Raw genomic sequence first — 26,102 nt, forward strand, 5'->3', positions numbered from 1 at the left:
TACGCCTCAAGTGTCCTGGAATCTAGAGCGCTTACTTGGTGGAACGGAGTAACTCATGCGCGTGGCGCAGAGGTTGCTTCTAGCATGCTCTGGGAGGAATTCAAGGAACTTCTGACGCGAGAATTCTGCCCTCCCAACGAAGTCAAGCGCCTCGAAGAGGAATTCTGGAACTTGAAGCAGTACAGTGGCGAAGCGCGTGAGTACGCGACGCGCTTCCACGAACTAAGTTTGCTTGTCCCTCACCTTGTTACCCCTTCCCGCCGAGCCATCGAAAAATTTCTTGGGGGTCTTCCCATGGAAATTCAAGATTCGGTATGGGCGAGAAACCCAGTAACCCTCTCTGACGCCATCGAGTTGGCCGCTGTGCTCAGCGACAACCATGTCAGAGCAGGAACCCTGTTCCTGCGGGGAACTAAAAAGACCAAACCCACCCAGACTGACCCAGAACCATCAGAAACCAAGCCAGAACCCTCAAACCATAAACGAAGGCGCAAAACCAATCATCAAGCTTACGCGCTTACTAACCCACTCGTCCAGCAACCCCTTTACCAACCTCCAGTATATGCGCCTAACCCACTGTCTACCTACCCAACTCCCCCTGTAGTCCATAACTATGCCTTAACTAATCCTGCACTTCCTGCCCCGCCAACTAAGAAACCCTACACAGGAAATCAGCCCTTCTGCCCAACCTGTAAATTTCATCACCCAACTCAAGCCTCGTGTAGGCAATGTAACCAATGTGGCCGCGCTGGTCACTCTGCTGAGTACTGTAGAGTCCCTCCCGCCAACCCAATTGTGCAAACACCACCAACCTACCCGCAGAACCCACAACCAACATACCAGAATCCCCAACCAAGATCGTGCTTTAACTGCGGTGATCCCAGTCATTTCCGGAACGCGTGCCCGAGGCTACAAGTCCAGATTACTCAAGCGAATCCGGTGAACCAAATTTTGAACCAAGTAACGCGCTAACAAACTTATAACCGCGCACCGAGCGCAAGCGATTTATTGACGTAGTTAATGGTACATTTTTTTTTATTATGCATCTATACTTTTTGTTACTGGTGCCGATAGTTTTATTTCTCGCGCGTTTGAGCAGAAGCTCGCGCGACCGCGCATTTTGCTTAAGGAAAACTTCTTGTTGAATTGGCTAATGGCGAAACTATTTTAATAAAATCATGGTTTGCACGCTTAACCTTAATGAAAACGATTTTGATCGACCTTATCCCCATACCTTTTCTTTGCGCATCCTACTTCGAGATAAATTTCGGGACGAAATTTCTTAAAGTAGGGGAGACTGTAACATCTGCCCGAATCCGACCCGACCCAGATACCCGTTTTCTGATCCGATTCTTTTTATGATTTAAAAATTAATTATAATCTTTATAAATCTAACCTTTAATAAATCTTTATGTATATATATATTATTAAAATGTTCCTTCCGCCTCTCCTTCCTCTCCTTCTCTTTTCTTTCCGCCGTCCTGCCTCCTTTTCTCTTGCCATCCCCCCCCTTTTGTTTAACCCTTGAGCCTTGAACCCCTTTTTCTCTTAACTCCTTGCTTGTCTTTTGGCTCTTCCCGCCTAAGGATGTCTGCGCAGCTCCACGCGCTAAACTCCTTACAAGGAAGCCTGCGTGAAGATTGACTGTTCCTGCGCTACGCGCTAGGAACTATAGTTCTTCCCGCGGCGCGCTAAGAATGATACTTCTCCGCGCGACGCGCTAAGGATTGTAGATCCTCCCGCGACACGCTGTGAATTTGTAGTTCTCGCAGCGCGCTAAGAATTGTAATTCTTCCCGCGACGCGCTAAGGATTTATGTTCTTCCCGCGACGCGCTAAGGATTTATGTTCGTTCCGCGACGCGCTAAGGATTTCAGTTCGTTCCGCGACGCGCTAAGGATTTGTGGTTCTTCCCGCAACGCGCTAAGGTTTGTCTGTGACAGCCTTCTGTGTGTGCCTTCGCGCTCACGCACTCAGCTTTCTCGCGCTAAGTCTTGTGTCTTTTATCTTGATTTATCCAGCCGTTTACCTTTGGTGATATCGTATCTTTTGTGCTGTTGACCTAACTTGCTTTGTCTGAAAAGTTGCTTTCGGCGCAGCATGCGCATCAATCCTATTGGTTGACAGAAAAAGGTGACTGACAATATCTTTTGAGATCTTCTTTTCCTTACCTTGAACAGTGTTTGCCTGACATATCCCATGTGCTGTGAACAGTAACCTGACAGCTTTTTCCCCCTTTTCCTGCTGCCATATCTTTTGCTTAGATTTGGTGTGATATCTTCCCCTTTTTCCAGGATTGTGTTCCCTAGGGTTTGCCTATTTATACCCAGCCTTTCTTTAACATTTCACACGCAGACACTTAATCTCTTCTCCTTCTCCCTGCTGAAGACCTTCGCAGCGTAGCCGTCAACATAACTCCAGCTTTCCTTGCCTCTGTTTTTCTCTCTTCTTTTCTGCCCAGATCTCGGTTAGTAAATGTTTATAATTTGTTTAAGTAACTCGATGCATATTACCTATGGTTAGTTATAATCAAGACACTAAAACCAATCGTTAAACCGATAATCTTTACTTATAGGTTAACTTGCTTGTTTGGTTCTTGCTTTATTTATCTTCATCGCACCGTTTATCATGTGAGTTATCTCGTACCTAATCCCTTTTTATTTTTAATGTTTTGGGATGTTCATGTGTTTATACATACTTAGAGTCTTAAACTGTTTATGAACTTTAGTCGCGCAGTGTCCCATGTGTTGAGGATGTTTACTTGGCTGTTATTTGTATGTGTGTATCATTAACCGCTTTGTTCGGCCTATTCCGAAGTTTTCATGGATCCATTGGATGAACACGGGAGACCAATCGTTTACGGTTTTCTTTGTTTACACTTGCACAGTATGTTTTCTCGTTTTTGTGCTCAATTGGGAGCACGGATTGAACTATGAGCTATGATCTATCTTAGGCTTGATCACAATCTGATTACACCCTTGCTAAACTCTAGACATACACGTGTTGCGCGCAGATTTTACTGTATTGCATTAAACTTGATTTCTCACCAACACGCAAGTGTTTGACGTTTATTTTAACACATGTTCAGGTTTGCAGTAGCTGTTTTGGAGCTTGTGGACACGTAGGAAGTTTTCTTTTATTTTGGACCTAGATTAAAATGTATCAAGACAAGTTTATGTTGATCGAATACTTTGCTTTATTATATAATGATTTTTGTTGATTTATGTTATCTTGTGTTGCGCTGCGCGCGCGCGATAAATGTGTATTAATAAATATTGACACCCAATAGTGTCACGGGTAATGAAACAAAATGTGGCGCCCCGATGTATAATCCGCCTTTGGTCGGGGTGTGACAATCGTGGTACGCGATGGGTTCCTTGGCTAGACCGTCGTGTACTGCGACGTTGGCTAGCTGAGTTACAGTATAGGCCTGCCACGTGGTGACACGTGGCGGCAAACGATGCCACCGTGTGCCACGTGGCACACGTGTCACAACGTGTTAGATAACCCATCGCGGTACGCGATGGGTCTCTCTTCTGATCCATCGCGTAGCGCGATGGGTCAGGAAATTAGAATTTATATTTTAAGCCCTTGAGTTTGGAACTTGGTAGAATTGGTCCCTTAACTTTAGAATTTTGACATTTTTGGCTCGAATTTTCCGTGATGTTACATCCTCCCCACCTTGAAATAAATCTCGTCCTCGAGACTGCTTCATAAAAATAAGTGGGGGTATTTCTTTATCACTACCGAGGTGCATCATGTATTTGGACTTATGGGCTTCTTTATGATTTTCTCACGCAAGTCCCCAACGATTGGTACCCAAATCCGGTTTCCCATTCTAAGAGTACCATCGTCACCTTTGACTAGCGAATCAATGGTACCGTTACGTTTTTCGTCGGAGATTTGGTTTTCATTGATCGCTTGAGTTTGGGCAGATTTGATTTGGTCAATGAGATCAGTTTGAAGTTCTAGCCTTAACGCTCGGATTCTTTTTGGCATTTCGTGCTCTTTACGACTCAAGGCATCAGCCACAACGTTGGCTTTGCCTTCATGATAAATGATCTAGCAGACGTAATCGTTAAGAGTTTCCATCCAGCGTCGTTGGCGCATGTTAAGCTCTTTTTGGTCGAAGATGTGCTTTAAGCTTTTATGATTAGTGTACACGGTAAATCTTACTCCATAGAGATAGTGCCTCCATATCTTTAGTGCAAAGATTATGGCACCTAACTCTAGGTCGTGAGTTGTATAATTCTTTTCGTGCACTTGAGTTGACGAGAGGCGTAAGCGATTACTTTCTTTCGCTGCATTAGTACACATCCCAAACCGGAATGAGATGCATCACTAAAGACAACGAAGTCTTCGGTACCTTCTGGCAAGGCCAGTATCGGTGCTTGAGTAAGTTTTTGTTTGAGTACATTGATACTTGATATTTTTACGAGTCAAAGAACTTAAGGGAACAGTGATTCAAGAGAAGTTTTCAATGAACCTTCAATAGTAGCCGGCCGCCAAGAAACTTCGAATCTCGGTTGGCGACTTTGGGACCTCCCTCTTAGAGATAGCTTCAATCTTAGCGGGGTCCACTTGAATACCATTAACATTGATGATGTGACCAAGAAATTGTACCTCGTGCAACCAGAACTCGTATTTCGAGAACTTGGCGTACAACTTCTCGGTACTAAGAATTTCAAGTAATGTTTGAAGGTGAACTTCATGATCATCCTTAGACTTAGAATAAATAAGTATGTTGTCGATGAAAACGATAACAAATTTATCCAAGTAATGCTTACACATTCGATTCATCATGTCCATGAACGTAGTTGGCGCATTAGTAACTCCAAACGGCATGACCATGAACTCATAATGTCCATACCTTGTTCGTAATGCGGTTTTCGGGATATCTTCGGATTGAACTTTGAGTTGGTGATAGCCGGAACGAAGATCGATTTTAGAAAAGAAGCTAGCACCTTGGAGTTGGTCAAATAGATCATCGATTCGAGGGAGTGGATAACGATTCTTGATTGTAAATTTGTTGAGAGCTCGGTAGTCGATGCACATACGCATGGATCCATCCTTCTTTTTGACGAAAAGTATCGGCGCTCCCCATGCTGATGAACTTGGTCGTATGAAGCCTTTCTCGAGAAGCTCGTCAATTTGCTTCTTTAACTCTTTCATTTCAGTTGGTGCAAGGTGATACAGAGCTTTGGCAATCAGAGCAGTACCAGAAATAAGATCGATCCTAAACTCTACTTCACGATCGGGAGGGATTCCAGGAAGTTCGTCGGGAAAGACATCGGCATAGTCAGAAACAACAGGAACGTCTTTGATTTCCTTGGGTTTAGAATCTTCGGTGACGTAGTCCGTGAATTCTAAGCATCCTTAATTTAAATATTTGTTAGCCCTTATCATGGAGATTAGGCTAACTTGGCCAGCGTCTTTATGCCCTTCTATTCGAATGGTTCGTTTGTCAGGGGCTCGAAGTTCAACAGTTTTGCTATTGCAAAGGATACGAGCATGGTTGTTGGATAACCAATCCATACCCAATACAATATCAAAACCCGCAAGAGTCATAGGTAGCAATTGGATAGGCAAAACGTAACCGGCTAATAAGATTTTTCCGTTTTCTAGAGCTTCGGAGATTTTAACAATTTCGCCACTAGCGGTTTCAACGCTTAGAGTTTTATTAAGTTTGATTAAAGGTTCATTTAATAGACTATAAAAGTTATAATCTATAAAACTTAAGTTGGCTCCTGAATCAAACAAGACTCTAGCATAAGCGTTGTTAACTAGGAACGTACCGGTAATAGTTTCCGGCATGTCGGCTGCTTTCTTTGTGTCTAGGACGAAGACTCTTGCATTGCCCTTCTTGGGCTCATTCTTTTGACCGCTACCACCCGCACCACCAGTTGCGGGCTTGTTCTTGAGGCATTCAAAGCTAAGATGTCCCATTTCTTTGCAGTTGTAGCAGGTCATCTTCTTCTTCCAACAATCCGTCGTAGCGTGGCCTGGTCTTTGGCATGACTCACAGACTCATGGAATGAAATTGCATTTACCCCTATGATACTTCTTACAAAATTTGCATTGCGGAATGCTGGGGTTGAAGCCATACCTTCGTTGGTCAATTCCCTTACCCTTGAAACGGGTGTCCCCTCCTTTCCTCGAGTCGTGTGTTGTTACAACCTTCTTATCCTCCTCTTTGTTGCGGATCATTCCGCCCATCAAGTAACCAGCCAACTCCATCGCGGAGTCAGCGGTTTATGGTAAGTGTGACCTCACCATATCATGAATTTCTCGTGGTAGTCCCCATATATAACCTGTAACTTTGCTGGATTCAGGGGTAACCAGCTGGGGAACCAAACGACAGTATTCGTGGAATTTCGTGTTGTACTCACGAAGGTTTGTTCCAACAACCTTGTGATTTAAGAATTTGGTTTGAATTTGGTCCGTCTCGTGCATCGGACAAAACTTTGCCATTAATAGCTCCTTAAACTCATTCAATGACATGTTGTATAACACTTCCCTTCCTTTACTCATGATCATCGTATTCCACCACTCGAGCGCTTCGCCTTTAAACATGAGGGCAGAATATTGAATCTTCTCTTCATCAGAACATTTGCTTGTTATCACTATTGTCTTCATTTCCTCAAGCCACCTCACGGTCGTGATGGCTCCTTTGTCACCATGGAATTCTTTCGGTCCATAATATTTGAAATCCTTAAACGAACATCCACCGATCATGAGTTTCTTAAATTCGTGCCTAACACCTCCATCGGCATTTGACTCATGGACACTTTCTTCGATATGAGACGGTTTCGGACGGGACTTAACAGATTTTTGCGAAGGATTAACGGATTGGGAATGTTTGGATTGCCTAGATTGGGATCTCGCCATAGATTCTTCCCTAACCGCATCTTTTATCATCTTTTGTATTTGATTCATATACTTATTAGGAATAGGTTCCTCTTGTTCGTTCTCGGGGTCTTTCCCCTTGTCTTTTATTTCTTTTTCTTTTCGGGCTTTCTCAATGTTGTTACTTTGTTGAGACATTTTTATCTTTTCTTTTTATTCTTTAAATCTGAAATTTAATGAATTTTCTCTTATTAACACAAGTTTTTATTTATTAACAGGATCAAATACATTTTATTTTTAACATGAAAACAATGAGAACTAATTTGTTGTTATTATTAGTTTTATTTTTATAGGTGTTTGCTGTTATTTTTGTTCGTATTTGCTAATTTTTGATTATGAGACTGAGACGTTAAAAGTATTTGCTGATTTATATTTTGTTATTATTAGATTTTTTTTTTTTGCTGTTATAAGTATTTGTTGTTATTGTTTTGTTCTTGATTTTGATTCTTTTTGTTGTAATTTTTAGGTTTTTATCTTTGTTATTATAAATAATTGTTTATGTAGATTGCTATTGTAGTTGGTATTGTTTCTTACGTTCTCATTTTTTTTAAATTGGTATTGATTCCTACATTCTCATGTTAACATTAATATGTACATGAACATTCCTCTATTCAACATATGCATGTACCATACAAGGTATATACATGGATTATTACAACACATAGATTTATATATACATCCATACTCGATGTCTATATATATTCCTATCCATACATCAATTAACACATAACATTACATTAACACATAAACTTCATTCTTTGAAAACACGCTATCATCACCATCCTCTTAATCCTTCTTGAATTTCTTCACCAGTTTGGTTAGCTTGTTGCATTTTCGAAGAAGCGTCTCTCCTATCTTCTTCTTTTTCTTTCTGTCTATAGCTAACTTCTTCCTCAATTCATCCGTCTCATGTAGGGCTCGGTCAAGATGTTCCTCCTGTGACTGAGGAATGTCATTGGGATAACTGTAGCGAGGTGGTGGATCATGGTACCCCATCATGACAACGTCGAAATGATTCCTCGGATCCGGATATGGAGAAGCAGTCACATCGGATTGATAGTTGAAGAAAGCATCGGCAGCCTCATTCTACTCTTGGATTTCTTTTGCTTGATCTTCAATCGAGGGAATATTGCCTTCATAGGGTAGGAAACTTGATGATGCTTGACCCTTGAGTTCTTGAAGAAATTGCATGAATGGATCAACAGAACCATAGCTTGGGTGAGAGAATGGCTCTTCCACCGGTGTGGTTGCTTCATTTGGATTGTCAGGATATTCTTCCTCAGGGTCTGGTTCCTCTTCTGTCATTGCAGGCACGTGAATCTTCTCGTATGGCATTGTTACCCTCATCTTGGTCTTGCGAGATGGTCCCTCATTGTTGAGACGTGAGTCGGCCGAGTTCATGGTAGAAGTTCCAGTATGCCACCTTCGCTGATCTGAGTGGCATTGCATCCAGCCGAATGAGGGAGATCGTGGTTCCTTCTTGATTGGTCGATTGGAGAGGAAAGCGTATGAAGGGTGAGGATTCGGTGGTAAATGTGTTGAGCCTCCAGATGGGTAATATGGCGGGACCTCGGTTGGTTGATAGGTAGGAATCTCGGAAGGATGATACGTTGGTACTTTGGATGGTTGGTACATGGGTAAGCTTGATGGATGGTAGCTGGAGTGTCTTGGTGCTTGGTATACTTGATGTGGCATATTGTCTGGGTGGTAAAATGGACTTTGCTCATTGTCGGGGTATTGGTAAGGCTTGGTTTGATTGTAATCCTCATCGGAATTGAAGAATGATTCATAGTAATCTTTGCTCATGACGCCTCTTGGAAATTTGTAATATTTCTTTGCTCTTCTTGCTTCATTATCATAATACTCCATTAATTTCTCGAAAGGCATCTTCGAAAGGTGGTTTAGAATGTGGAGAGGGAAAGAAAGGGTTACCAGCCAATCTTATCCCTAATCAAATAAACAAGTAAAATATTTTCCTATGCTTGGATCGAAGCTTGGGTATTGTTTTATGATACCCAATTCGCTAAGATCGATGGCTCTTATACCAACCTGTCACACCCCCATCTTAGGCCTAGGAGTGCGACCCACAGTTGGTACCATGTTTGTATATAAACCAGAGTTACGGTTATTAGCGGAATACTTATAAAAATATAAGGATCAAAGTTGTCAAATATTTACAATACAAAAGACAAGACAAAAGTCTCGTTTAAGTTTTTACTTGTTTATATGTTTTACAAAAGCATCATATTTTTAATATTTAAACAAAAATATCCAAGCCATCGGATTCTTGAGCCCTTCGTTCTTCAAGCTTTATTCTTGGTTACCTGCAAAATATTAGAAAATACGTCAGCAACGAATGCTGGTGAATATGCTGACGCGAAAATATTTTTCTTTACTAGATCACCCCTCAAGACCACGTAAGCCTCGGCCCATCTTGGCTTAGGAATAATCTAGTTAAAACAATATCATTATAAATTCGAGTCTCTACACTAGGTCATCTCAGCAAAACACCGCAGCGTTTCGACATAACTTAGGTACCATAAATATACACATGGTCAGTCTCACTCGAACGTACTTAGGTCCGGCCCATCGTGGCTGGAGGTCGTGACCAAGCGTGGTGCGATGTGTCCACCGCATTTAATTACCACATATGTAAGGATCCAGACAAACGTATACTACAGCCTGAGGGCTAGGCTTATACTCTTATCTACAATGTTTTTAGAGACACTTAGTCTCATGTAAAGTTTTTCATATAACAAGTTTACTCATTTAAAAACAAGTTTGTAAAATTGGGGCGTATTCACCTTTTTTTTGGGATCGGCTTCAAACACCGTCCGTGGGTCTTTCCCTTTCTATCTCGCACCTATAGTACGAGTATAACTTTTGTTAGTCGGATATACAATCCGTCTTAAGACCTTTACTCTTATTTACCTCGACGAACCTTTAGTTCAATTCTCTTTTACTTTAAAACCTTTAGTTAAAAAGTAATATTATAAACCTTTAGTTTATTTATAAAAACCATACGTTTCTTCTTCTTTAAGAAACGTATTCTTTTCTTTATTATTAAAGAATACTCTTTGATACTTAAATAATATTTATAACAAAGAATTATATATATTCACACATATATATTTATACATATTTATATTTCTTTCTTTTCTTTTCTTTATTATATATTTCTTTTTATTTTTGAGACATCGAGTATAATTTCGACTTAGGGTATTAAGCCTTTATAATATTTTATCATTATTTTATTCGGGCATTATGCCTACCTTTGTTGTCTTATAAATACCCTAAAAGGTTGGGCAACACTTCGACGTCTTTCACTCTTTTCAACTCTCGCTTGATCAACACTTCACTCGAACACGCAAAACGAGACACCAACTCTTCACGGTACGTTCTTCGAGATGATCATTGGGATGTAGAAACAACACCACCTTTTTGTTTGGAATGTCGTCGGGGAGTTCTACTAATATCGAGGTATGGCACGGAAAACGAGGAATTGGGCACGCTTATCGAGGTGGATCGAGGGCACGAACTTCGAGGTGTAGAGAGATGTTAGAGAGAGAGATATGTGTGAGTTTTGGTGTGTGGAAAGTGGAAGCCCGGACCTGCTATTTATAGACCTGATTTTGGATCCCATCGCGGTACGTGATGGGTTCCTTAGCTAGCCCGTCGCGTACCGCGACGTAGGCTAGCTGGGTCACAGTATAGGCCTGCCACGTGGCGACACGTGGCGGACGTGTTGCCACGTGGCAGAAGACGATGCCACTGTGTGCCACGTGTCACAACGTGTCAGATAACCCATCGCGGTACGCGATGGGTCTCTCTTCTGATCCATCGCGTAGCGCGATGGGTTAGGAAATCAGAATTTATATTTTAAGCCCCTGAGTTTGGAACTTGGCAGAATTGTTCCCTTAACTTTAGAATTTTGACATTTTTGGCTCGAATTTTCAGTGATGTTACAGTTGTAAAGGGTGTAAAGGAACCTGAGAAGGGTTCAAGTGCTTGGGTCAAGAAGATTGCAAACAAAAAATGGGTTCATGGGGCTGAAACCGTAAGGTTGAGCAACAACCAGACCAGGGTGGGGGTTGGTAAAGAAGGAAAACTAGGGACCAAAATGAGACCAGCCGGATCGACGAGTTGGCGGACCAAATGAAAATACAAGACCAAACGTACTGGTAACCGCAACAAGAAAACGTATTGATTTTATTCAATCTTCAAAGCATCAAGAGAAGATGTTACATGTTTGTTGGCAAGATGTGATCAAGGAAATCAATAAACCAAGGGGGAGATTGTTATGACTTATTTTGTGTTTTATGCTTTGTATAGCGTTTACGGATTTGTTTAGTATTAACCGATCTATTGATAGATTTCGGTGGGCTTGAAGAGTATTGGGTTTAGGTTGGGCTTGGCCTGTGTGGCTTATACTAACCTATATAAGTTATGGTTCTATCATTTGTTAGGTCATACACATTGGTTATTTCTCTCTAAAAGTGTAATTGGTTTGGTATTGTGGGATTAAGTACCCGGATTTTATAATATACATGTGCTCTGAATCTCGTGTTTGCTTTCTTTTCATCTAGTTAATATATTATTCTTGAATCACCACGGTGTTCGGATTCCGCACAAACATCTTGTTCGATTGATATCATATTGTAGTGATCCAAATTCGGAACTTACATACCTCTACTCCTCCTCGCCTCCCCATTGAGGGTTTCCACTGCTCTACCTGGTGTCATTACGGGCGTTACATGCCTTCTCTTTACATGCCCAACCCATCTCAACGTACCTTCCTTTTTTTGAGGTATTAGCCACTCCTAGTTTTTCCCTAAATACCTCATTTCTTATTCGGTCCAATCTTGTGTGTCCACGCATCCACCTCAGCACGCATCATCATCTCTGCTACCTCAATCTTGCGCGCTTGTACTTTCTTGATGACCCAACAACCTGTCCCATATAGCATAGCCGGTCTCACTGCAACCCTATGAAATTTCTCCTTCATTTAGTCGGGAACCTCCTATCACACAAAATCCCGGTGGCTGCTCTCTACCTACACCAGCCAACCTAAATGCGGTGGACCACATCACTATCCATATCTCCATTCATTTCTACAAACAATCCTATATATTTGAAACTTAGCTGCTTGCAGACCATTTGACCCCAATGGTGATTTAAGAGTCCTCGTTGTCTCTAGCACGACTAAAATCACAATGGATGTACTCTGTCTTGGAGCAACTAATCCTAATCCTTTTGTCTTCTAACACTATAGGTCATCCTTCTAACCTCACATTGAGGCTTTGTTTAGTCTTTGCAACTAACACAAACTTATCAGCAAATAACATGCACCACGAAACTGACTCTTGAATCGACCTTGACAACTCATTCATAACGATCGCACGAGAAAGAAATTAGTATCCTCTACAAGCATCCAAACAGTAGCCCCCCCCCCCCAATGCATATTTTGAATTAAGTCTATATAGCTCCTGGTAACCCCCTCTACATTTTAAGGTCAATGAAGACCATACGTAGATCTCCCTTCTTCTCCGTATACCCTTTCATTACTCTCCTTAAGACGTGTACCGCTTCCGTTGTAGACCTCCCTCGCATGAAATTAACCAAACTAGTTCAATGTTACATGGGCTTCTCTTCTAAGTCTTGTCTCTTTTACCTTTTCCCATAATTTCATATTATGACTTAACATCTCCTTTGGTCGAAGTTAAAATATCAATAACACTTTGAGAACATGATGGAACTTTTTTTTTTACAAAATAATATCAAAGAGTACTTTTAATATCTGATTGAGACTTATATCAACTGTTTATATTGATTTAATACTTCAGGTTTGACTCCGCTGTTCATATTAATTTTAATACTTCAGCTTCAGGACTGACTTAGCAAGAAAGACCTTTAAAAAATAAACTCATCAATATAAAAAAGAGCTAGCTGCTAAAAATAATATAAAATGATAAGATAAGAAATATAATATTGATGGTGATTTTAAACTAGACATTTAAAAAACGTACTATTTAAAGTTATAAAAACAACAAAAATAAAAAATAATAAAAAAGTAATCCCATGGACTAGAGTTAGAGTAGACAGGAAAAAGAGCAATCTTAGTTTGACTTGTCAACGGCATCCACACTCCAAAAGCTGAAAATCCCAGCAACCAATCACAGCATTCCACTCATCCTTCCCTTGCTGACGTGTCATCTCCTTCACCACATTACTTGAGTTCATTCTCCCATGGCTTCTTCTTCTTTCACTCTACTACACAACTAATTAATTAATAATTCAACAACACATGCACATGATGGCAGCATCATGTTGCTCTGCATCATCTTCTTCTTTCCTCCGTCCAGACGTTTCATCAAACAAGCTTCTGTTCTCAGTTTCCAGACATAAGTTGAATCAGCTGAATCGCACGGCTGCTGTTAGAGATCCAATTCGAATTAGGATTCGAGCGGTTCGGAGTGAGGAAGTGGTTCTGGTTGAGAAGGAGGATGGTACGGTTGATTTGGGAGGGAACGGGAGAAGTTATAATAATAATAATAATAATAATAATAATAATAATGCCGTTGAGGATGAGACTCTGGTGAAGTATGTTAACGGTAATGGTAATGGAGGAATTAGGGTTACAATTGGGGAAGATGATGACGTGGACGAGAAGAGTGAAAAGAAGAAGAAGACGATTGAGGAGATCGGTCAAGAGGAGGCGTGGTTTAAGCGGAGCGGAAAGGGCAAGGTTGAGGTAGGAAATTTTATGTCTACTCGTAGGGTCGCTCGGTCGGTATTTTTACACTATAATAATAACAATAGTACTAAAAAAGTTACCGTAAGGGTAGGTCCGCCCCAGCATTTCATACACATGTGTAGGTGAACGTTTAAAAAAGCATATGAACAAAGTTAGTTTAGTAGTTTTTTACGTACATAACATAGACATTTATTTGTATGTAGAAAGTATAGATTTTAAAATAATGAACCACTGAGAGAAAAAATTAAACGATTTCTGCTTGTTCCTTTTGTTCTCGCAACAATTCAGTGTTTTGTAATGAAACTTTATCTGTAGATACATTGTTGAGTGGCTTGCTTGCAAGTGTGATGATATTTAGTGCTTAGAATGGTAATTGTGAGGTTAAGAATGTGATCTGTCAAAGTATAATACCATTCAGGTGTATTATGATATTAAAATTTCTAAAACAGTTATCATTAACGTTAACCCTTTTTTAGTGTATTTCTCATACTTCTGACAGAAACTTCATTTTTGAAGGTATCGGTTGCTCCTGGTGGTCGATGGAACAGGTTCAAAACTTATTCAACCATTCAAAGGACTTGTGAAATATGGGGCTTTGTTCTATCGTTTCTTTTTAAAGCCTGGTTCAACAATCAGAAATTTGCATATCGCGGTTAGTTGCTAGTTGTATGACAGTTTATTTCTCCATGTTTTATAGCATAATTAATATGGTCTCTTTTTCTCCCTTTAGTTACAAATAAAACTTTTGATGACTCTAAAAGATGATATTATTATGGTCAAATGGTGTGCAGGTGGAATGACAGAGCAGAAGAAAGTTCAAAGAAGGAAAACCCTAGCCAAATGGTTAAAGGAGAGTATTTTGAGACTGGGGCCAACATTCATCAAAATCGGGCAGCAGTTTTCAACAAGAGTTGACATTCTTGCTCAAGAATATGTTGACCAATTATCAGAACTTCAGGTATGTTATCTCATACAATGTTAATGTCTCAGTTGTTATTAATGTCTTTTTTCAATTTATTAGTTATAAATATTTGCTTGAATATGTGATTGTAAAGGATCAAGTTCCTCCATTTCCATCAGAGACTGCTGTTTCCATTATTGAAGAAGAGCTTGGAGCTCCTGTCAATGAAGTATTTGATTACTTTGATTTTGAGCCAATAGCTGCTGCGAGTCTTGGTAATCAAAAGTTTATTTTAACTTTTAATGCCATTGACAAAACTTATGTTAACTGTTAGTCAACCATGAAACGAACTGAAAACACACGAATGAGAGTTGTTTTTGTTCGTGTTCGTTTATATAACTTTAACCGAACAAATGTTGAATGAACAGAATTTCTTGTTTATGTGCGCTCGACGCTCGTTAAGAAAATGAACGTGTTCATGTTTGTTTGTTAGTATTTTAAATAAAATGGTGCATGAACACAATGACCACTGAACATAAACAAACAAGCGTAAAAACTGAACACAAATGAACACCAACTGAAAGTAAATGTGAATATCCAAATTAAAGTCTAAATTCTATCTAATGCAGGTCAAGTACATCGAGCACGATTAAAGGGTCAAGAGTTGGTTGTTAAAGTACAAAGACCGGGTCTTAAGGATCTTTTTGATATTGATCTTAAAAATCTAAGGGTTAGTTGACTCTTTATTATTCTTCCTTATCACATCACATTTCAATTAATTTATGATATTAACATTATGTAGCAACATTTCCATCTTTCAGGTAATAGCAGAGAATCTTCAGAAACTTGACCCCAAATCTGATGGTGCAAAAAGGGATTGGGTTGCTATTTATGACGAGTGTGCTAATGTCTTGTACCAGGTAACGTGTTTCCATTCCAAACGTGTTAGGAAATGACTGTTATGCTGACATATGATGTTTTTGTTAAAGAGTGTTGATTTGTTTCTTTCAGGAGATTGATTACACAAAAGAAGCTGCAAATGCAGAGTTGTTTGCAAACAACTTTAAAGATCTTGAGTATGTTAAAGTCCCAAATATATATTGGGAATACACCACCCCACAGGTTAATATTAATATTAATCTTGAATATGATCAATTTTTTGGAAAAGTTCATTTAGCTTATTAAGTTGATTCAAATGTAGGTTCTTACAATGGAGTATGTCCCAGGAATCAAGATCAATAGGATACAAGCTTTAGATCAATTAGGTGTTGATCGTAAAAGGTAAGTGTTATATGATAATACTAAATGATGAAACAACACATACAAGTAAAAAGTTATAAAAATCGTTTTGTCCACTTCTTGGTTTCTTTGGATCAACCAAAACATATTTTTTTATGTGTGTTTCACAGGCTGGGTAGGTATGCTGTTGAATCATATTTGGAGCAGATACTGTCTCATGGTTTCTTCCATGCTGACCCTGTAAGTTTATACACACACATATATATATATATATATATATTTGATTTTAATGCCAGCTGGCACATGCATGCTTTTTTGCCATGTGTGAGTTAGCAGAAGAATTTTATGATGCTTAAGAACATCAACCTTCATGGTCTCTTGAACCCTGGTTGTGAAATCACAAGACCCCATGTCTAATGGACAATAAATAAATCTGTTAATAGCTATAGGGTACAACACAGTTTTGCCCATGTGGGAATTGCCACTTTCATCATTTTTTTTTGCCTGTGAGACATTGAGGTTTCAAGTTTTAGCCATTTCATCCACTTGGCTAACAGCATTATAGTTTGTGATATATTTTGCTAAATTACAAAAATACCCTTACTCTAAAATTTACGAAAAAATGTTAACCACAATGTCTCCCAAGCAGAAATTGTTTTTAAAACAATGATGAAAGTGGCCATTCTGGCCAAACCACCAGGACGAAAAAAAAGCGTAATATACTCTTATATGCTTAAAATATTAAATATATACAATTCACATGCAGAATATAATTAAAGTCGTCTCCTTGTTTGATTCAGCATCCTGGTAATATAGCTGTTGATGATGTGAATGGTGGAAGGCTGATATTTTATGATTTTGGAATGATGGGAAGGTAATAATGAATAATCATTTTATTGACATTATACAAGACTTGCTATATAATACTTGACCGTGCATTAAAATTCTTGCAGCATAAGCCCGAACATCAGAGAAGGTTTGTTGGAAGTTTTCTATGGAGTATATGAGAAAGATCCAAATAAGGTAGATGGATCTCTTTGATTTATTCTCTTTGTTTCATTTTATGTAACAACTTTTTGCTATTAAAGATTACCTTTTTATAATTGTATTATGATGTAGGTTCTTCAAGCAATGGTTCAAATGGGTGTTCTTGTGCCTACTGGAGACATGACAGCTGTCAGAAGAACTGCACTATTCTTCCTTAACAGGTTATTTTTAAACCCTGTACTTAGTTTCCCTTTTTTTAGTTTACATTACATATATATATATATATATATATATATATAAATTTATTATTCTATCACCTATGTCCTATGGTGATATACAACCTACACATTTACAGCTTTGAAGAACGTCTGGTGGCACAACGAAAAGAAAGAGAGATGGCAACTGCAGAACTTGGATTTAAGAAACAACTGACCAAAGAGGAAAAAATTGAAAAGAAAAAGCAGCGTTTAGCTGCAATTGGTATTCACTTCTATCATTGCTTTCTGTAATATCTGTTTGATGTTACTTTATGTGCTTTTGCATAGTGTCACATTCATTAGATAATAATATATGTTTAGCAAATATTAGATGATTTACTAAAATAGTATAATATTATTGTTAATTACATTTATTTAAAATTCCAGGGGAGGATTTATTGTCTATTGCAGCAGATCAACCATTCCGATTTCCCGCCACTTTTACCTTTGTTGTTAGAGCATTTTCAGGTACTTAATACAAAATACTATTAATAATTATGGTTTTAGTGACAAATCTCATTTCGTGTTTCTTAAATGTTACAGTGTTAGATGGCATTGGGAAGGGTCTTGATCCCCGTTTTGATATCACTGAAATCGCTAAACCGTGAGTGTAAATTTGATCCATTTACTTATCAACTGGTCCAATTAAAATAGCATAGAATGGAAACTGGTCAAAAGGGCTGAAAGTTGACCAAAGTGTATTTTCTATGTTTCTAGCTATGCTCTGGAACTGCTAAGGTTTCGTGAAGCTGGTGCTGAAGTGGTCATCAAGGTTTAATATTTAAACCATTTGCTACATACTTGTGTTTATCCTTTTGGTGTTAAATAACTAATTTAATTGATATTCTTTGTATTTCAGGACTTCAGAAAGAGACTGGATAGACAATCACAAGCATTCTATAACTTATTTAGACAAGCCAACAGGGTTGAGAAACTTGTTGGAATTATCGAGCGATTGGTAAATAACTAAATATATCATTAGAATATATATAAAGTAGATTTAGACCGGTTGACATGGTTGATAAACTTTAAAAAAATCATATTTTTTAATTAATTTACTTCAGGAACAAGGTGATTTGAAGTTACGAGTTCGAGCATTGGAGTCTGAGAGGTCTTTTCAACGCGTTGCTGCTGTTCAGAAAACCATTGGAAGTGTAAGTTCAATTTAAGAAAATTATCTTATTTCTATATTTAAATGATTTAGTTTTTGTAACCCTATTTTATATATGTTAGTTGGAGTTGCCCCGCGTGATGTGATGGGAATTTTGTATATGTATATCTAGCTATTTACAATCTGACCTATCAAATCACTTGCGACAGTCGTTTACGATGCCTAAAACTACTTTGTTTTGAATACATCTCATGATCCATAAATTTATATCGGAATGCTGAGAAAAAATTAAATATCGTTGAAGTTGACCCACACGATGCGCAGGGAATTTTGTACGTGTATATCTACAATTTGGCCTATCAAAGCAGAATTCGTTTAAAATACTAAAAAATAATACTTAATTTTGAATACAACTCTGTTTTCAATTAAATTTAACCTGATTGAACAAAAAAAAATAAACATAACTGTGTATTTATATTTTTTTTCTGAAAAATTAACAAAGAAAAGTTATTAGAGAAAAATAAAATTAAATGATAAATGAAATTTTATTAATAACTTTAATGTGCTAAAGATGTATATTCTTTATAGTATTAAAAAAACAGGTGGTGTATATGCTAAAGTAGATGGGAATATTAAAATTCCAATATATCTCCTAATTTTGACTAGTTTTTCTGTTTCCATTTGTGATCTAATTGACAGGCTGTAGCTGCTGGAAGCCTAGTCAACCTGGCAACTATTTTCTATATCAATTCGTTAAAAGTAAGCACCAAATTAATATTTTATTTTAGATTTTATAAAAATGTTGGGACTTTTGATGTTAGATTTCAGTTTGATGTTTAATAATCAAACTACTTTTGGCTCTTTCAGGGTCCTGCTATGATATCATATTTCTTTTGTGCATTTTTTGGCTTCCAAGTTCTGTTTGGCCTGCTAAAGGTTAAAAAACTTGATCAACGGGAGAAACTGATTACTGGAATAGCCTAAACAAATTGTAAGTAATTATGTTTACTCTTTAATTTGTATATGATGACATCATACAAACCGTAAAATGTAATTAGGGATGTTCACACACTGTTGAAACTGACCGAACCGCCAAACCACACTAAATCACGATCGGTTCGTTCGGCCAAAATATTAATAATATTTTTTTTATGAATCTAATAATTATAATGCATGTAAGTATTTTTAGTTATAATGCTTACAGATAATAATTTAATCGATTTCATGACCTTAACTTTTTTTTATAGGCTTTCTCAAAACTCTAATATGTTCCGTCTTTTTTCAAGCCAACCATTTTAATAAACTTTTGAAGATGTAATGGTACGATTCCACGTTAAAAAAAATAATATAAAAGAAATGTTAAAAAATAGCATTTTCAGATGTAGTGTGGGTGTCCAGATTCGAGTTTTGGAACTACTTGTGAATTAATTCGCAATAATCAACTTTTATGTTTCAAAAACCGTATCCAAACACCCTTTCCGTCACTGGGCAAATCCATAATCCTGCATGCAAATCTTGCGCAGATTAAAAGAGTACATACGTGCGTGTTCTTGATCGATACAAGCTCACAACCTAACCTCCAAATGAAGCTACAAAGTTTTGTAGAGAAACAATTCTTCCAAAAATCAACTTTACAGTTTTCTGGTGAAAGATTGTAGGATGGTTAATAATTTGCAGGATTATAAGGCATCATAAAATCTTTTTGCTGTTACTATTTTAGATCAGTTTTGTAGATACATGTATCTCCGTAAGAAAAGGCATGGTTTGACCATGGTCAATTTTCTATGATCGGGAATTTATAATGTACCTTGGTATAAAAGTTTAACAATTATGTATATGTTAATAAATATACATTTATGTGTTCTTTTCATTCGGTTCATTAGTTCCTGTATAGGTTATATGGAAGCTTGGAATACTAATGGAGTTTTAGTTGTTGCTTTTGTGTTTGACAATCCAACTGCGGGGACTAAGGATCAAGTATATTGTAAAATCGTTTGTGAGCTAGGATCGTATAGTTGCAAGGTGATACGAACGTATAGAGACGGATGATTGAGCATTTGATGAGCACAATGAAAATAACTGAATGATTAGATTGGATTGATTATAACCTAATGATTACAATCACATACATACGGTTAGGCATACATACGGTTAGGCTTGATCCATCAGGGTGTGCATCTCTTGATCGCCTATCACTAAAGATAACACGCTTTTAGAAACGCACACTAGAAATACTCATAATGAGCCACACGCATGGATGCCTATTTATAGGAAAACTCTCCATACGCATAAACATTCATGTGTATGGGAGCTATTCCATGCTGTTAATAACTTAATTGTTAGCTTATAAAGTTATTAGGAGTGTAGTTGAGTAATATTCTCATTGCAGCTTGACTTTTTAGATGAGTTTTAGATTGTGTTTTTGATGACAGGCATTTCAACTTTGAGAACTTTTGTGAATGTTAGACAACAAAATGGGTATACCTCATACCAACGACTTGCAAACCTTATGAGTTAAGTGTAATGGGTACGTGTGGTAGTCTGATGGATTAAATGTAATGGGTACGTGGTAGTCTGTACTAGTGAGTGGTGATAATCGTTTAATAGTTTAACAGAATGGTCCTTACTCTTATCGACGCCTTATGACACTTTTAGCCCTTACGACTATAACTTATAAGGCATGTCAATTATCATCCTTTCAAGTAACAATTTCATTTACTTTGTTGCAAGTAAATGTTAAATCCACGTATAATCATTTTAAGAATGGCACTAAGTGTGCCTTGGTTAATCACAATTTGTATACGTTACACCAATTTAGATTTTGCAGCAATTTGGTTACTTATTCAAATACATTAACTATAACCTAACGACTTCTTACCTAAGGCATTACTTATCATTACTAGTGCATATCAACTTAAACAATATACACTTAACATGTCATGATGTACTTTCCTTGGCACTAGGTGATGTATACACTTTTGCCAATGTATTTTTATTTCACCACACATGAAAAAAAGATTACAAACTAATTTCTTATTGCACTTCACGTACATTTTGACTGTATGTATGAGAATGATAAGCATAATCATGTTTAATAATGTATCCAGTACCTAGTTTTCCTTGAAATTTCCTTAAGTGAAGAGATATTAATGTGTTTTCTCTGTCAAGAACTATGTATATCAGCACCCTGATTATGTCTTAAAATTAGGGAAAAATGAACAGAATAGCCATTTTGACCACCTTATTCCCAAATTTAGCCATTTGTTTCAAGAAATCCCCGAAATAGTCACGTAAACTCGTGAACCGACGGAACTGAAGATGAATTCGACGAAACTCTCTCTCTCTCTCTCTAAAAATGAAAAGCCACCTTCAACTCCATCTTCGACTTTTTCTTCAAACTTCCAAAATCCAAACCACCAACTCCCCCCCCCCCCTCTTTCTCTCTTCAAAAATGAAAACTCACCTTTTATTCATCTTCAAAACTAAACGATTTACACTATGAATTTGCTTGATTTTATGGAGAAATAAGAAAGATAAGATGGATGTTGGTTTTGGAGATTTAGGGTTCGAGAGGTGGGAGATGACGAGTTTTGTCGGATCCATTAAAATTTATGTCGCATCGGACGGTTCTTTAAAGAGCTCCATCAAACCGACATTGACGGATTCGTTAAAAGTTCCGTCGGATCTGACGGTTTGGATGGTTATTTTGGGGGCTATATGGGTTATTTTCCATTAAAATTATCACCTTCAGATATACGAATATATAAGTGGAATAAGTCGAAAATTGGTGATTAGCTTACGATAAAGATGTTAAAGAATACTAGGGGGTGTTTGGCAGAGGGAATTGAGGGGTGAGAAATGGAATTGGAAAGAATTCTCTTGTTTGTTTATGAAAGAAAGAGGTGAGAAATGGAAATAAACCATTTCCATTTCTCTGATTTTGTTTCTCTAAAAAAAGCGGAGAATTCCATTTCTCTGATTTCATTTCTCCCATTTTCCTCCTTTTCCTTTCAACCATCAGCTGCTGCTTACCGAACTGCAGGCTTCGTAAAAATGGTGAAGAAGACGAAAGAGAAGTCTGTGAACGTGTCAGGTAAGCCGAAGCATTCTCTAGACGTCAACCGGAATGCCGCCGGAAACAAAAACAAAAGCGGCCGTACTTCCGCCACCGTGCGGCGTCTTAAGATGTACAATACAAAGCCGAAACGTGACGCCAAAGGAAACATTCTAAAACATGATCTGCAGTCAAAGGAGCTGCCGTCTACTCGTATTCAGCCTGATCGCCGCTGGTTTGGTACGTGATGTTTTAATTTATGTTAGATTGTAGATTATTGTGTTGGTTAGGTTTATAGTTAGTTACATGAAGTGGAGGTATAAATACATGAAATTGAGGCATTAATACATGAAATTGAGGCATAAATACATGAAATTGAGACATAAATACATGAAATGGAGATATAAAAGCTAGAAATATATGAATGGTTTGTTTCAGTTAATTTCAGCTAACCGAGGGTACAAAAAAATCTGTAACCAGTTTTTGGTTTCGGTTAACAGTTCGGTTATTGCTCACCCCTAATATTTTCTGTTAGTTATTTTAGACTGGGTATTTTCTGTTAGACTGTAGACGGTGTTAATTAAGACTGATGGATGAGTTATTGAAACATGAGATGAAGCTGATCTTACATTGTCTTATTAAATATTCTTCTGGTTAACACTGTAGGTAACACTAGGGTTGTAAATCAGAAAGAGCTTGAGTTCTTTCGAGAAGAGTTGCAAACTCGGCTATCAAATAATTATAATGTGATTATAAAAGAGAGAAAGTTGCCTATGTCACTTTTGAATGATCATCAGAAGGTAAGTCAGATTTGAGATGCTTTAGGATGTGATCATATATTTAGTGCAATTTTGATGTTTTTTTATATAATTTGAAGCAAGCAAGAGTTCACCTTCTTGACACTGAGTCATTTGCTGATGCATTTGGGCCAAAAGGGAAGAGGAAACGTCCAAAACTAATGGTGTCTGATTATGAATCATTAGTAAAGAGGGCTGATGGTTTTCATGGTAATTTAGTTTTGTCTAGTTTTGAGAGTTCAATTGTTGTTTTTGCTATAACTGCCTCTAGTGAATCACTGAATCGCTAATTGTTTAAATCTTGTATTAATATGTGTGCCAACTTTGTAGATGCATTTGAAGAAAAATGTGGTGGTGTTGATCCGACAGATGAAAATGTGGATGGATTTAGGGATCTAGTTCGCCACACAATGTTTGAAAAGGGTCAAAGTAAACGTATATGGGGTGAGCTTTACAAAGTCATCGACTCTTCAGATGTTGTTATCCAGGTTAGTGGTGTGCCAACTCCTTTTATGTTACAGTCAAATGCTTATGTAATTATCTTTGATTCTTTTCTTTATATGCATAATGTTTTTGAGGGAATGAATTGATAAGTGGTACACATGTTGATATAATTCTCTGTTTATTTCCTATGTACCAAACAAGAGAAATGATTCTCAGCTATATTTCTCTACTGAAATCTCTGTACTACCAAACAGAACAGTCAATTCTCATTCTCCAGACCAATTCCCTTTCTCTGCAATTCCATTTCTCTACAATTCCATTCTCTGTACCAAACACCCCCCTAGTCTTTAAAACACGTGAGACGAATTTGTTACAATTAAGCATGGCTGATGCATGAACTGATCGTGACATCGATCGTCAGACAACTCGACATTCTTTAAGTCCCCTTCTCACTCATCGATATCAAGAGACTTCATATCTACTCTTTTAAATAACTTTTTGCAAAGCCAAAAACTAATATTCTTTCATATTGTTACAAGGAAGAAGTTATGATAATCATTACCCTCTTAGAAAGAAATTTGTACAAGGATGATTTTTATCGACTTAGAAAGAAGACTAGTGAAAAATAACTCTTGATGGGAGGCCGTAAAGTGGATGTATAACGAATTTGCTAATATCCACCATAACCAGTATAAATCATTACACATAACATAGGCCGCAAAGTAGATATATGGTGAGTTTGTTAACATCCACTAGGCATGTTCAAAACGGTTTGGGACTAGGAACCGGAACCGGTTCCTAACCGGTTCCTATATTCAAAACCCCCTTTTAAACCGGTTCCAGGCTCGAACCGGTTAGGGAACCGAACCGGTTCTCCCACCCTCGGACCCCTAACCTATCTAACCGGTTCTTACCGGTTCCTAACCCGGTTCCTGTACCGTAACCGGTTCCAACCGGTTACAGTGTAAAAATTTTTTTTTTTTTTTCGTTTTTCGTTTGCGATTTGGATTCTAAACTACGATTCGTATTTGTATAACATGAATCACAAACTTCGCCATACGATCTTGAACTCGATCAATTTGGTATATAAATATTCCGCCTTCACTATCCATTTGCGTTTGTTGCGAATCGACGTTCTTTTTCAACGCCTTGCAATACGGTTTTTCGATGTGTTTCTTCAAATTTGAATTCGAAAGTGGGTTTAAATAAATCCCACAAAACTTGCACCGAGCCTTCAATGAATGGTCATCACTCAATTCAACCAAATCCCAATTGCACCAAATCTCTTGATTACGATTATGAGGTACAATACGAACGAAACTTGGTTCGGCGTTGGAACCTTGACCAACCGATAATTGTGAGGCAGCCATAACAACAAATATGAATATAGAAGAAGAGAAAACAAGAGATTAGAGAACTCAAAACGTTGTAATAGCGTTTTTTTTGTATTTTTTTGCGTTCGGGTTTGCGTTTTGAGTGTTGTGATGAACCCATGACACCAAATACCTATTTATACTAGTAGTGGGGTGCTTGGGGGAGCCAAAAAACGGCTATTTTTGACCCCAACGGTCAAAAAACGGCCAAAAAAACGATTTCCAACGGCTAGAACCGGTTAGGAACCGGTTCCGGATGGTTCGGTTCCAGAAACGGTTCCGGTTCGGTTCCGGTTCCTACCCGCCCCCACTCAGAAATGCAAGAACCGGTCACGGATCATCGGGTTGAATCAGATAGGGTCCGGTTCCTACAAAAAACGGGTAGGAACCGGTTCGGGTCCGGTTCGGGTCCACCGGTTCGGTTCCAGGAACCGGTTTCGTTGAACATCTCTAACATCCACCATAACCATTATAAATGATTTACCTTTAGTGTATATGATGATATCCATCTAACTTTACATTTTTACATGCTGTGTTAATCTTTCAATAATTATTCAAAAATATATGCTTCTAGAAAATAAAGGGTATTTGAAAAATGGTTTGTCAATTACTAATATGTTGATAGTATGAATGCGTGAATAGAATCATATTTGATGTGTTCTTACTATCATACAAAAGATGTGGTCACTGCTACTAAAACATTGACACATCATTGACAATTTGGTATGGAAGAATATCTAACTGATTGGATAACATAAAAAAAGAAATTTTATTAGTACATGATTCCTTTTTTATTTCGAAGGATTTTTAGTGGAAATTTCCATTTCTTCACTAAAAGGTGTGTTGTAGACCATGTTGTTTTCTTAAGTCTAAAAGTGCATTTTGATCAAATTATTCAAGCCTGCTCTTGTGCTGATAGACAAAAATGTGTGTTAGATCTAATTATGTTTTTATACTTAAATGACCCTAATAAATGTAAAATACTTTTTTTAAGACCGTGTGTAACCGTACACGAACAGGGGCGTGAGTGGGGCTGGCACGACCACGCTGTTCACGCACACCACAACGTGTTTCTGTGATGGGTGGCACAATGGTTGACGCGCGACTGGGCTAGCAGTAGCGAAGGGAAGGTTGGTGTGTGGGAGATTCCGCAATTTTTATGAGCTGATGCTTGAGATGGTTATGAAAGCTTGGAGATGACGGAATATTCTTTTTAACTAAACCTAATAAGATATTTCTATTGGGTTTAAACATAAATAGGCGGGAAAATTAGAAAAATC

General features: G+C 37.9%; 2 protein-coding genes across 3 annotated transcripts; both read left to right on the forward strand.

Moving 5' to 3' along the window:
- Window positions 1–13,187: 13,187 nt before the first annotated feature.
- Window positions 13,188–19,145, forward strand: LOC143592477 (protein ACTIVITY OF BC1 COMPLEX KINASE 8, chloroplastic-like). 2 transcript variants are annotated; one of them, XM_077072382.1, is made up of 20 exons: window positions 13,188–13,656; window positions 14,176–14,311; window positions 14,451–14,617; window positions 14,715–14,835; window positions 15,190–15,290; window positions 15,382–15,480; window positions 15,572–15,682; window positions 15,762–15,841; window positions 15,970–16,039; window positions 16,600–16,673; window positions 16,753–16,822; window positions 16,919–17,007; window positions 17,142–17,266; window positions 17,431–17,511; window positions 17,587–17,647; window positions 17,761–17,815; window positions 17,903–18,001; window positions 18,108–18,197; window positions 18,854–18,913; window positions 19,022–19,145. In XM_077072382.1, the coding sequence occupies exons 1-20, from the start codon at window positions 13,210–13,212 to the stop codon at window positions 19,136–19,138; spliced, it is 2,253 nt and encodes a 750-aa protein (XP_076928497.1). In that variant the 5' UTR covers window positions 13,188–13,209; the 3' UTR covers window positions 19,139–19,145. The 2 variants fall into 2 exon arrangements, with proteins under 2 accessions (XP_076928497.1, XP_076928498.1); XM_077072383.1 differs by having other exon boundaries at window positions 13,188–13,650.
- Window positions 19,146–22,207: 3,062 nt separating this feature from the next.
- LOC143592484 (nuclear/nucleolar GTPase 2-like) lies at window positions 22,208–23,595 on the forward strand. The gene is made up of 4 exons (XM_077072386.1): window positions 22,208–22,448; window positions 22,875–23,008; window positions 23,086–23,215; window positions 23,336–23,595. The coding sequence occupies exons 1-4, from the start codon at window positions 22,208–22,210 to the stop codon at window positions 23,593–23,595; spliced, it is 765 nt and encodes a 254-aa protein (XP_076928501.1).
- The last annotated feature ends 2,507 nt before the right edge of the window (window positions 23,596–26,102 follow it).

This window comes from Bidens hawaiensis, unplaced genomic scaffold (genome assembly GCF_021521415.1).
Source record: "Bidens hawaiensis isolate Kalapana, Puna unplaced genomic scaffold, B.hawaiensis_p1.1 tig00040839_1, whole genome shotgun sequence".
NCBI classification, from domain to species: domain Eukaryota; kingdom Viridiplantae; phylum Streptophyta; class Magnoliopsida; order Asterales; family Asteraceae; genus Bidens; species Bidens hawaiensis.